General features: G+C 42.9%; 1 protein-coding gene across 1 annotated transcript in view; it reads right to left on the bottom strand.

Moving 5' to 3' along the window:
* Positions 1-243: 243 nt before the first annotated feature.
* Positions 244-11,081, bottom strand: part of cdon (cell adhesion associated, oncogene regulated) — a 30,929-nt gene continuing 20,091 nt past the window's right edge. The window contains exons 9-19 of the mRNA XM_020614758.1: positions 11,028-11,078; positions 9,108-9,224; positions 8,280-8,483; positions 7,935-8,116; positions 6,865-6,970; positions 4,861-4,983; positions 4,408-4,599; positions 3,545-3,840; positions 3,308-3,387; positions 1,801-2,063; positions 244-1,244 (exon numbers count right to left, since the gene is read on the bottom strand). Of these exons, the coding sequence (XP_020470414.1) occupies positions 1,090-1,244; positions 1,801-2,063; positions 3,308-3,387; positions 3,545-3,840; positions 4,408-4,599; positions 4,861-4,983; positions 6,865-6,970; positions 7,935-8,116; positions 8,280-8,483; positions 9,108-9,224; positions 11,028-11,078 (1,769 nt within the window). The 3' untranslated portion in view covers positions 244-1,089. The remainder of the gene's footprint in view (positions 1,245-1,800; positions 2,064-3,307; positions 3,388-3,544; positions 3,841-4,407; positions 4,600-4,860; positions 4,984-6,864; positions 6,971-7,934; positions 8,117-8,279; positions 8,484-9,107; positions 9,225-11,027; positions 11,079-11,081) is intronic.

Genomic DNA, 11,081 nt, shown 5'->3' with positions numbered 1-11,081 from the left:
GGGAGTTTTAAAGGAATACCACATTGATGAGAGGACAAAATTTTCTATGAATGGAGCATTTACTGCTCTTGATGACATGTTTTCAAAGAAGATCTTTAGTTGTAGTTCTTCCTGTGGCAGGAGATTTGCACCTGACACCAGGTATAGTTCATCCATGTGACCTAATTATTCAAAAGGATGAAAAAGGATTCTGCTTTTAACAGAAGAGCAGTTTCAACATTTAAATATTTGTATGAGAGCGCTGCACATACTTAACAATCCGGTTTTAATGTAACTCCTCCTCATCTCCAACAGATTGGGGCCAGTAGGTCAACAGTGCTCTCACATCAAGCACAGCATTTTGTGTAAAATGATGAGCTATCAAGGATTCACTGAAGCAAGGAGCAGAAGCCTTAATGTGAACAGTGAAGGGAGTGTTCACCCTGTTCAGGGGTCAGTGCAGCGGAACAGCCCGACACAGAGCCACATCAAAGGTCTGCCACAAATATCGATGGGTTTGCATCGAGGCTGGGAGCTTCACTCTGGCAAGTCATTCATCGAGCATCAGACATGGACGAGGGGAGGAAAGAAACTGAAAATAGGTTGTTGTTTACTCTTCCATATCTTCTCTTTATATTATTACAAAACTTTACACAGACAATTGCTAATCTCCACACTGCAGTGGAACACCGAGGGACAAAACAACAAAAAAATAAAAAGTATTTCTCATTCAAAAGCCTTAAATAATATAAAATACAAACTTTTTTCTTTAGAACAGATACATTCATATGAAATAATATTTTACTACTACAAAAAATAAATAAGTCATTTAAAGAGTTTTTGATCTTTTACGAGAGCCTTCCCTCCAGTGGGATATAGATTGTCTTTGAGCAATGCTCCCTTTTCTCTCTACGATTCTCTCCTTCTGGCTTTGCTCCCAGTCGCTCTTTTCCCCACATCGCTCGTCTCAGCACAGTCCCCCAATAGTGTCCTTGTCCTCATAGCACAGTGTCTCTGACAATCCCATCGCTGTCCTTTCTCTGTGACATTTCCACAACTGCTTCTCTAAACCCTCCACACTGCAGAAGAGTGTTTGTGTGTGGGTTGAACTCAGACCTCCTGTGGGCCGGGCTGGATCAGCTCTCCTGCCAGGCTGCTATTGGAGATCCACCCAGGCTTTTCGTCACAGTCCAAGTCTGGCAGGCCAAGACTCTCCCAGCACACCACAGGCCCCTCTGTGTCCAAGCACTCTAGCTCCTCCTCGGCTGCATGGAGAGAGACAGCAGAGCCTCTGGCTTATACTTCTTATTAAAAAGGACAAGCAGGGATTCTGCAGAGACCCACAGTGCAATTTGTGGTGATGCTGCATAGTTTGCCTGAATACAACATGGGCATTGGTATGGACATGAAAACTGTCAGAGTGCACAATGGTGCTGAACCATGAGTGTCTGGAGGCAAATGTTTTGACTGGAGTCTGAGTCTATTCTCAAGGTTATTAATCTATAACCACACAATGTTTCAATTCAAAAACTATCCAACAAATCATCTGTAACTATATATTTTCTCACACAAATAGGAAGTTCAAATGCATAACTAGGATGAAAAAAAAAGGCAGTGAGAAATTTTCTGTGGCAATTGTAATTCTCTCTTTCACAACATAAGGGCGGATGCAGGCAGAATCTAATGCTGTTTTTATTATTTACTGGTGCTGTGTAGCAGAGAAGAGAGAACAGAAGAGAGAAAAGATAAAGTGGAGAGGAGAAAAAAGGACAAAATCCTTGGAAAGATTTTGTGGGCATTTGATATAAAAGTGTGTCTCACCAGTATTGTCTGCTGGACAGTTTTCATTATTCCCGACCAGACAGCAGGGATGCTGCGAGGGCGAGGATCCCTTGTGCTCGTCTGGCCGGTGCCCTCCATCGGCCTCCTGGTCACCAGAGTGCATCTGGCTGTCAGGGCCGTGGCACTGTGAGGAAACCTGGCCCAGAGGCACCATCTCCAGCCCGTCCTGCTGGCATGGTGCCACATGATGCATTAGAGACAGAGTGCCGCTGGAGAAAGTGCCGTTGGCCTTGTTGTAACATCTGCTCAGAGACCAAGGGAGATGGAAAGAAAAGTGAGATTAGTTTATAAGGTGGCTGTGCAGTGCTGAGTGCTCACCCACTCACAGCTCTCAGCGATGCTTCACGTCGCTCAGGCTCTTCCTCTCTGCAGATAAAGTATCTGTGGGTTTTCCACCAGATACAGAAAACCCTTGCATTAATATTCCTAACAGTGTACAGTATAATGAAAGCTCTAAACAACTGAAGCACACTCTCACAGCTGCAAAAAGCATTTTCAACATTTGAACTAGAGCTTAAAGGTCAATCTCACTACCTCAAAATAATTGTGCCCCATTGTGGTTTTGATCTCAGGTGAAGTTCTCAAACTCATCAAGCTTCACCATGACTCCATGAACCCAGCCTCCCCCTATCAGTACCTGATTGGATGGTGACCACACCCCCTCTTTTTCTAGCAGCCGGAGGTAAATAAACACAGGGCTCATTAAGTCTGCTGGCTGGGTTCACACAGGGTAAACTGTGAAGCAGGAGACTCCTTAGGTACATAAACAGGACTAACAGGAGGACAAGTGTGTGTGAGTGTGTTTGGGGCTGGTACAGGTCACAAAGAAAGTAGGACAGTCTGCTGCGTTTTATGAAATATAAGCAATGTTTAATTTTCTCAGGGCAGTTATTCTCTGTGATATCTGTAACATTCATCCTTTTCAGTTCGGTTCTTTTCAGACATGGGATATGTAACAATGTGTCTGTTAAAGTGACACCTCCATATGCACGACTGTGACGGAGAGAGCTACGGCATGCACGCCATCTAAGTGTGAGATCATCGTAACCTTGTGTGTGCCTACCCATCAATGAGTCTCCATGCAGTTGGGACTTGTGCCACGTTGAAAGTGACATGTAAATGTTACTGGTCCAACCTAGTAAGACTGTGTCGCAACTTTTATGGAAAAGTGAAAAGGGTGCTCATGAAACATGCAGCTGACACATTCAGATGCTGTCAGATTATTAGAAAGGACTGCATGTCTGAAAGGGACTTTTTCCTAATTTTGACCAAAATACAAGCTTTTTAAAAAACAGTTTCACCCTGATTTTGTTCCCACACAACCACAAGCTCTGGTTTGAACATCAAACTACAAATTTAATTTTCTATCTACAACCAATTTTATTTGTCAAAATGATGCCAATAAATTTCCCACTGTCTTAAAAGATTTAAAAAAAAAAAAAGATATCAAACAAAATCTATCATAAATGAAAATATCTTGTCTTACCTGTTGTTGTTGCAGAGGTTCTGACAGCTCATGCAGTCAGAGGACTCTGTTTGGGGAAGAGCTGTGTACATGCCTCCACCCTGACAAGACAACACAAACACTAGATTGAACTAAACTCAACTGAATTTCTACGTGCCAATGTAAAATGCCACAGTTTATTTACTTTATTTCACCTGTCCAGCATGGTTAGTGCTATGAGAAGGCATCCTGTCTCTAGTGCTCCATGGTGGTACTCACGTTAAGGTGGTGGTGAGGGTGTGAGTGCTCGCAGTCCCGCGTGCTGTGGGGCAGGGTGCCATCGTGGCCATGTGGGAGGCCAGGTGAGAACGGGCCACCGGAGCCGTTGAGCAGCGCCAAGCCATTGGTGAGTTTGTGGTGGTGGTGATGGCACCCTTGGGATAACATGGGGCCACCGTGTCCGTAGCCCCCGTGGATGCTCCCATTGATGTGGCTGGTGCCGGGCAGCGTGGTGTACTCCAGAACATGGCCGCTCATCTCCGCTGGCTGGCACAGGTACCCAGGAGGGTCATACTCTACAGCAAAGAGAGAGAGGCAATGGAGGTGATGAAGAGGCAGAACTGTTAAAACAGAGGTAGACACCAGTTTAGTTTTTACTTTTCAAAAATCTGATTATTTTTTAATACAGTACTTTACAAAAATAACAACCAATAAAAAGCAGCTGCTCACTTGTGATGTTGATGAATTCCAGTGAATCATCACAGAATCTAAGCACCTGTGGCTCAATCTTAGCTTTCTCTCCACATCTTAAAGCTACAAAACCCAAACTATTTACTGCTCCAACAGGTCTGGTGAAGAGTCCATCCAGCAATGGCAGCAGTTTTGCTTAAACACTGTGGGATCCATACAACACTTGGAATATGCTGCACAAAGTGTCTTGGGGGCAACTATCTTTAAATACGAAACAGATTCATGGAGTAAACTCTTTGCGGGTCCTACATACTTATTTTAGAAAGAACTATGCTACAAACTGTAACGAGCACAGCATATTGAATATGATGGTTGGTTTTAAAACACATTATCCAAATCTCACAATCACACTTTTTAATAATAGTTTTAGGTTTAATCTATCTAAAACTCACTGTGCATGTTGTTATGTTGGCGATTTCGCCACAGACACATGGCGATAAAAGCAAGCAGGATGAGCACCATCACTCCCAAAACACAGCCTACAATCAGGTACAGCAGTCCTCCAGTAGAGCTGGGCGACTCCTGGGCGTGGGTGCCAGGTGGGGTGACAGGGTGCTGACTGGGCGACCCCGGTGACTGACGTGCTGCAGCAGAAATGGGGGAGGAAGAGGAGGAGATGTGAGGAACAGCTTTTAACCAACCAGCAACAAGGAAACACAGCATAGTACCAAAATACAAGCTACTGTTGTTGGTCCCAGCTCAGTCCATTTATGTTGTGTAATTATGGCAAACATATCCGTCACTGAAGTTGCAGTCTATGCAGAAACATGCCTGGACGTGGACACAGTGGAGGTGTGGTTGAAGTGTGAGTCATCTCCTGTGCAGCACAGTCTGCGTTTTCTTACCTTTGGTCTCGCAGATCATGACGTTGCTGTATTCACTCTCTCCTCCGTCATTAAAGCACTGCATCTTGATATCGTAGGAGGTCTCAGGCTGGAGATGCCCAATCATGTGCCAGTGTTTTACACCTGAGAAGGCAGGAGACACAACGGAGGAAAAGAAAGGAGAAAAAGGTAAGAAACCACTTCCTCTACAAGTCAGTGTTGACTTAAGCTGCCTGTGTAAACAATCAGTATTTCCCTCCTTCTCTTTATGTCTCACACTTTCAGAGGTCATGTTCTTTCATGCTCTCTCTCTCTCATTCAGCCCCCCACCCCCCCCAACTCCTCTCTCTTACTCCGTCAGTCCCACTAGGGCCCAGACAGTTGCTTTACTCTAGACCCAGTATTCCCACTTTACACACACACACACACACACACACACACACACACACTCCATTGCTGCACTACCTCACACAATCACACTACTCTGGAATCACAGATGAGACGACAATCTCCAACATGGAAACGCCACATTTCCAACAAATGAGGCTGAAATAAGCTGCTGATCCTGATGCGTTTTGTTTAATATGAATTACAATAAATCACTCCACGTGTACGACCTCTGCCCCAAGGTAGATTTTAACAGATGAAGCTTAATCTTGCGTCCTAGTTTGTGCTCAGTCACAGATTTGGTCAGAGTGGTTTGTCAGTATGTGAGGTTCTTATACAGCGACTTTGACATTATAATTTCATCTGTAAATGAACAAACAAAAGTATGTACATGGAAAAATGGGTTTATATGTTTGATTTGCAGGCAAAAAAAATATTCAAATTAGTGTCAATTCATATGTTTCTGTAGAAAAATGAGTCGAAAAAATGTCTTGTGTCTGCCACAGTGTCTTTCTGATGCTGGAGATGCCAAAATAAAATAAAAACTTTACAAAGTGGGTTTAACGCTGGGCTTTTCAAAAATGTTTTGAGATGACTAGATTACACATCACTGTTTTGTCAGCAAGGAAATAATTAGATTTTTATTTTCTGCTGCTGCATACTTTGACTTCACAATATTTTAGAGGCAAAAATGCATTTATTGGATAACTTCAGCTACTAGTTACCTTTCAGAATCAAATTAACCACACACAATGTGGTATAATCATAAGAGTCAACTGATCCCTAGTGGGAAATTCACAGGTTACCCGGCAGTAATTTGAATTACAAGACGAGGTATTTTAATTAGCTCTGCCTTTACTAGCTCCATCATTAACGTGATAAAACCAATAGTTCATCAAATAGTGTGATATACATCTCTGTAAAATGTCCCATTGTGCATAATGACTACTTTTACTTGTACTTTAAGTATATTTTGGTGCCAATACTTCTGTACTTTTATTAAGTAACATTTTTAATCTAGCACTTTTACTTTTAACAGAGTATGTTTACAGTGCTGTACTGCTACTTTTACTTGAGTAAACAGTATTTATTAGTACTTCTTTCACAGCTGGTCATTTAAATGCTAAACTGATTCATATAACCTAGACATCTAAAACACTTCCCCATTTTTAAACCAGATGTATTTACACCCTCTCACCTTCAAATCACCACAACAGTACCCTATAGACATTTGTCCCTGATAGAGAAGAGTCCATGGAAAGGAATGCTCAGATAGTAAAGAGTTGGGCAGAGTGAGAGGACGTCCTCCTTCCCTTCGTGTAGCAGGCTTCACTGTTTGCATTCCACCCAACAACCTGAGCCCCTCCCCTCTGTCCTGGCTCATATTTCAGCTCTGACCCCTTTAGTTGGCAACCGTTTATTAAAAGCAGATTTCAGAAAGCCCTGCTCTGCCTGGGGACAGCAATCTCTCCAAATCATACAGCAGGAAAGCCCCTCTTCACTACACCCAACTCCTGACACTGAATATGCTTCCCCCCCCCCGGAATTCCCAGTTTATGTGCACAGCATGAGGGCAGTATGAGGCTGTCAACAAACACCCCAAAATACACAAACATTAAAATCTGCATTTCCCCTTACCTTCGACCACATCCCTTTTGTAGTCGCTGTCATTGTCGCTGTCTGTGGGTCGGTAGTAAATATAGAAACCTTGGATGGGGGTGTTGTTGTTACTTGAGGGACTGTACTGGATAGGGATGGAAAAAGGATTATGTTAGACTAGAGCAATCTGGTGTAATTACTACACAAAGAGGAAATTTTCTAGCAGCTAATTGCGGGCCATGTTATCAGCAGATGTACAAGACTGCAAAGCAAGATTGTAATTGCGCTCTTCGGGAAATAATGAGACTGTCTGAGGGTAAGTAAATGTGGGGAACTATCTGCATCCATCTGCAGCTTAAACTTCAGGGAGGAGGAGAAAGAGCTTTGAAGAGTGCAGAATCAAAACAGTGACAGACGGGGCTCTTAATCTCTGTCAGAGGAGAGCTCTAATCAGCACAGCTACTCAGTTAAAGGTCTGATTGGATCTTTGCTGTTGGGGAGTCACCAGCAGCTCAAGCACAGGTGAGCCAGCTGGATGAGACATTACACCGACCATTTACCAAATCATTCTGCCACTGGCTGACCTGAGGCAGTGGGCAAAAGGTTAGTGAGGTTCTGTACTTAATTCTAAGGTACTTGTACTTTCCACTTCATGCTACTTCCTACTTCTACTCCAGAGCTGCAAACTGGACACTTAATACTGGCTCGAGTCTCCAAAAGGAGGACGTGAGACATAGACTTGATCAACCACTACATTTGAAAGTAAAAGTGACAAATGCACCACAAATTCTGTCAATAATCTCTCACTGCACAGAAAAACTGTGCATGCACAACTACAAGAAGTATGGTGAAATCTGTACAGAGGCAGTTTGGGTTTGCTTTTGTTTTCACTTCTAGATTCAACTGTTTAAAACCTGTGTATATCCTGTTATTGCTCTGTTGAGCTCCTGTTTAGTAATGCTACCTGTGAAAAATTGTTATTAATACTGAAAGGTGGCCAAAAGTGCAAAAGTAAGACCACATACACAGCCACAAAAACCAACTTATCAACTTTATAACATTTTTTCTCCACTTGTCTTATGCATGATGCGCCTCTGTCGTGTACTCACAGTCCAGCGCAGCATGATCTGTGTATCGCTGATGGCATCTGTGGAGGAGATGTGAGGTCCAACCACAGGACGATCTGCCATTCGTGGACTGGCTTGTGGCACCTGGTACGGTTTTGAGGGAACGCTGTGAGGACTCTCGCCGTACATGTTCATGGCTACGACACGAAACTTGTAAGTGGAACCTGAGGAAGGGAAACAATGAGTGTGACAATGATGCTGAGCAGTTAATGAACATTATCATTTGTTGTCTATCAATAAATCCATCTAAGCTGACACCCAACTGTGCTGTCTGACTAATTTTAGCCTTATTACTTAGCTCTAGGTCTGAACTATGTGAAATCTCACCAGGCTCCAGACTGCGAACTTCCACAGACAGTTTGAGTGGAGAAATATTGTCTGCAGCCACAATCCACTCTGCGCTGCGGCCGCGTCTGTACTCGACACGGAAAGCTGCGATGGGAGAGCCACCATTGGCTCTTGGGATCCAGGTGACATACACTGAACTTTCAGTTGCCATGGAGATGGTCGGGCGATCGGGGGCTTCGGGTACTGGGACAAAAATAAAAATGGAATAAACTTTGAGTGGTACAGACTTCTGTGAATCCAATGAAAAACACACAGCACGATAAGAACTAGGAACTCTGTTACCGCTGCATCTAGAATCATGTAAATGTGGAGTGAGAGAAAAAGGAAACGTCATAGTAAAGTGACATGTTGTGGAGTAATGTGTACTTACTGCCTGGGCTCTTAGCCACAGAGAGGGCAGTAGAGAGTAAGAGAGAGAGAGAGAGAGAGACATGAGGGTTAGTGAAAAGGTAATATGAGTTTCAGCAAAGTAGGCCTGCCTGTAACACACACACACACACACACACACACACACACAGAGAGAGATAGCCATGTCCAGTCTCGCTGCTTTCTGCTTACAGCATCCTTCATCCAGAGGGTTATTACAGGGTGTCAACTATAGTTTCACTGTTTGTGCTCAAGGCACAAAGAAACAAAGCAGACCACATTTAAACATTTAGCTCTGAGACCTACTCTACACACTCTGGTCACAAACTCCACTGTAACTATCTACACAACAGAAAGTCCCAGAACGTCATCAGAAACATCCCACGGTCATCATGTGCACACAGTCCTGCAGCTGCAGCAGTCAGTCGTGTCTCCACCTACCTCTGTCATGTATGACGACTCCAAAGTGTGTGTTGGGAGTTTTGTCTTCTGGAGCTTTGGGGGGCATTGAGATGACAGGAGGCTTGGATGGATTCTTGATGGAGGAGGTGCTCTTCTCTGAGAAAGGAAAAAAAAGAGTTGGATGTAAGAGAACCAGGCCGAACAGGTCTTCAGTGCTATCGGTTCCACCAAAAGAACCTGGACTGGCTCTGGATGTTGGCTCTTAAATCTAACATTTCCCCCTGGTTTCCAGAGCTGTTCTGGTTTTATCAGGGAGGGTTTCAGGACACAACATAACAGTGTAGCTGCTTTTCACAAACAGACATATGAAATGTCACAGTGGGTTTATTAAACCGATCTGTAATTAAACCTATAAGAACAATTATTTAGAGATTTTTATATTTAAACAGGTCCATAGCCACCACTGAGGATATGTCATCATTATGTCTGGATATTTTAATGATCTGATAAATCATTTTTATTCTCCAGTTACACACAAAGGATAATTTGTATAATTCTGTACTATACATTTGATTGTTTAGGCAAATAAAGGTTATTTGGATTTAGTATTTCTCCATCCGAATCTCTGGCAAGGTGGAGAAGGTTTTGAAATATGGATTGTGTAACAAGAAACAGAACAAAAGAGTTAAATGAATAAATTCAATTTACATTAAGAAAAATCTGAGGACTTTTATATTTCTTTTAGAGATGGCATTGTTTAGAGCCACATCTGGACTTAAGAGCTTGGTTTTAGACCAGTTGGCAATTTTTGGGTTCAGGACCATTTTGAACCAACAATAATACAGTATCTGTGGTTTGTGGTAGTATTTTACATATTTCTGACTAGGGAACGTTTTGCCAACCCTGCTGTGGTGAAGCATTATTGTCAAGTATTATTTTGGAACATCTGCAGTTCTCATTTTTATTCGTCGTAAAAACACACCAACCTCACTTACAGTCATCATTATGACTATGATACTGACCACTATAATGGCCCCAGTGTTGGGGAGTAACTAAACTAAATTAAAAACGTGCCAGAATGTTTTCTTTTGGCATGTTTCCAGACAATACAGGTCTTTGTTACAAGTAACACCATGGCTAACAAGCAGCTGTCTCTACATCTAGATATGCTCCATTCATTTGCGTGCGTTCATTTTGAATGTTGCTTTTAAATTGGATTAGAAAAAAAACAGTGCTGGAAATTCACAGTATTTTCCTTCTGAAATCAGAAATGGTTTTGCTTGGTGAAGTTCAGTGAGCCGCATGTTTCGACAGTAATACATCAACAGGGTAACTAGTAATCTGTTACCTCTTATATTTCGAAAATAACCTTCCCAACACTGAATGGCTCTAGGTTTGTAGCTGGACAATGTGAGTAGTTATGTCAAGGGATTATACATCTCCTCAGTAGAAGGCAGACAGATTAAATGTTAGTCATCCAGAAGTTATTTAATGATGAAGTGTGGTCATTTTAGATTTTCAAGCTTGTCTCGTCATCTGCTGCTACTTCAAGCATTGACCTTTTTCAGTCCACAGTAGCTGAACTACTTCATTTTGCTTGGACCACTATCGATGGAGAAAGGGATGCATGTCTGTACTTCCGCCCTGATAAATTATTTCCTGAAGTCTGTTGAATGTCAGTGCAAAATGCTGAGTCCAGAAATGACCAGATGCTCTTTAACTCAGAGGAGCTGACACCAAAACCTGACATTTTCTGTTGATGTTTTAAGCAGCTGAAAATGTTCCTCTCTCTTGTAGCTGTGTTGGAAAAAAATGGAGAAAAGCGGGGTCTTCCAGCGGTCCGTTATTCCCAGGAATATGACAAGAAACTCGAAGCAGCCTAATGCACTCAGGAATCGAAGGCACACTGCTACCAGCGGTTACTGTAACTGTGTTGGAGTGTTTTCACGCGTCACTGACCTTTGCCGGTGCGGAAGGTGAGCATGGCTGGCTGGGCCCCCCCCGCCGAACCTC

Source organism: Monopterus albus, unplaced genomic scaffold (assembly GCF_001952655.1).
Source record: "Monopterus albus unplaced genomic scaffold, M_albus_1.0 scaffold150.1, whole genome shotgun sequence".
Taxonomy (NCBI): domain Eukaryota; kingdom Metazoa; phylum Chordata; class Actinopteri; order Synbranchiformes; family Synbranchidae; genus Monopterus; species Monopterus albus.
This window is presented reverse-complemented; position numbering and strand designations above follow the sequence as displayed.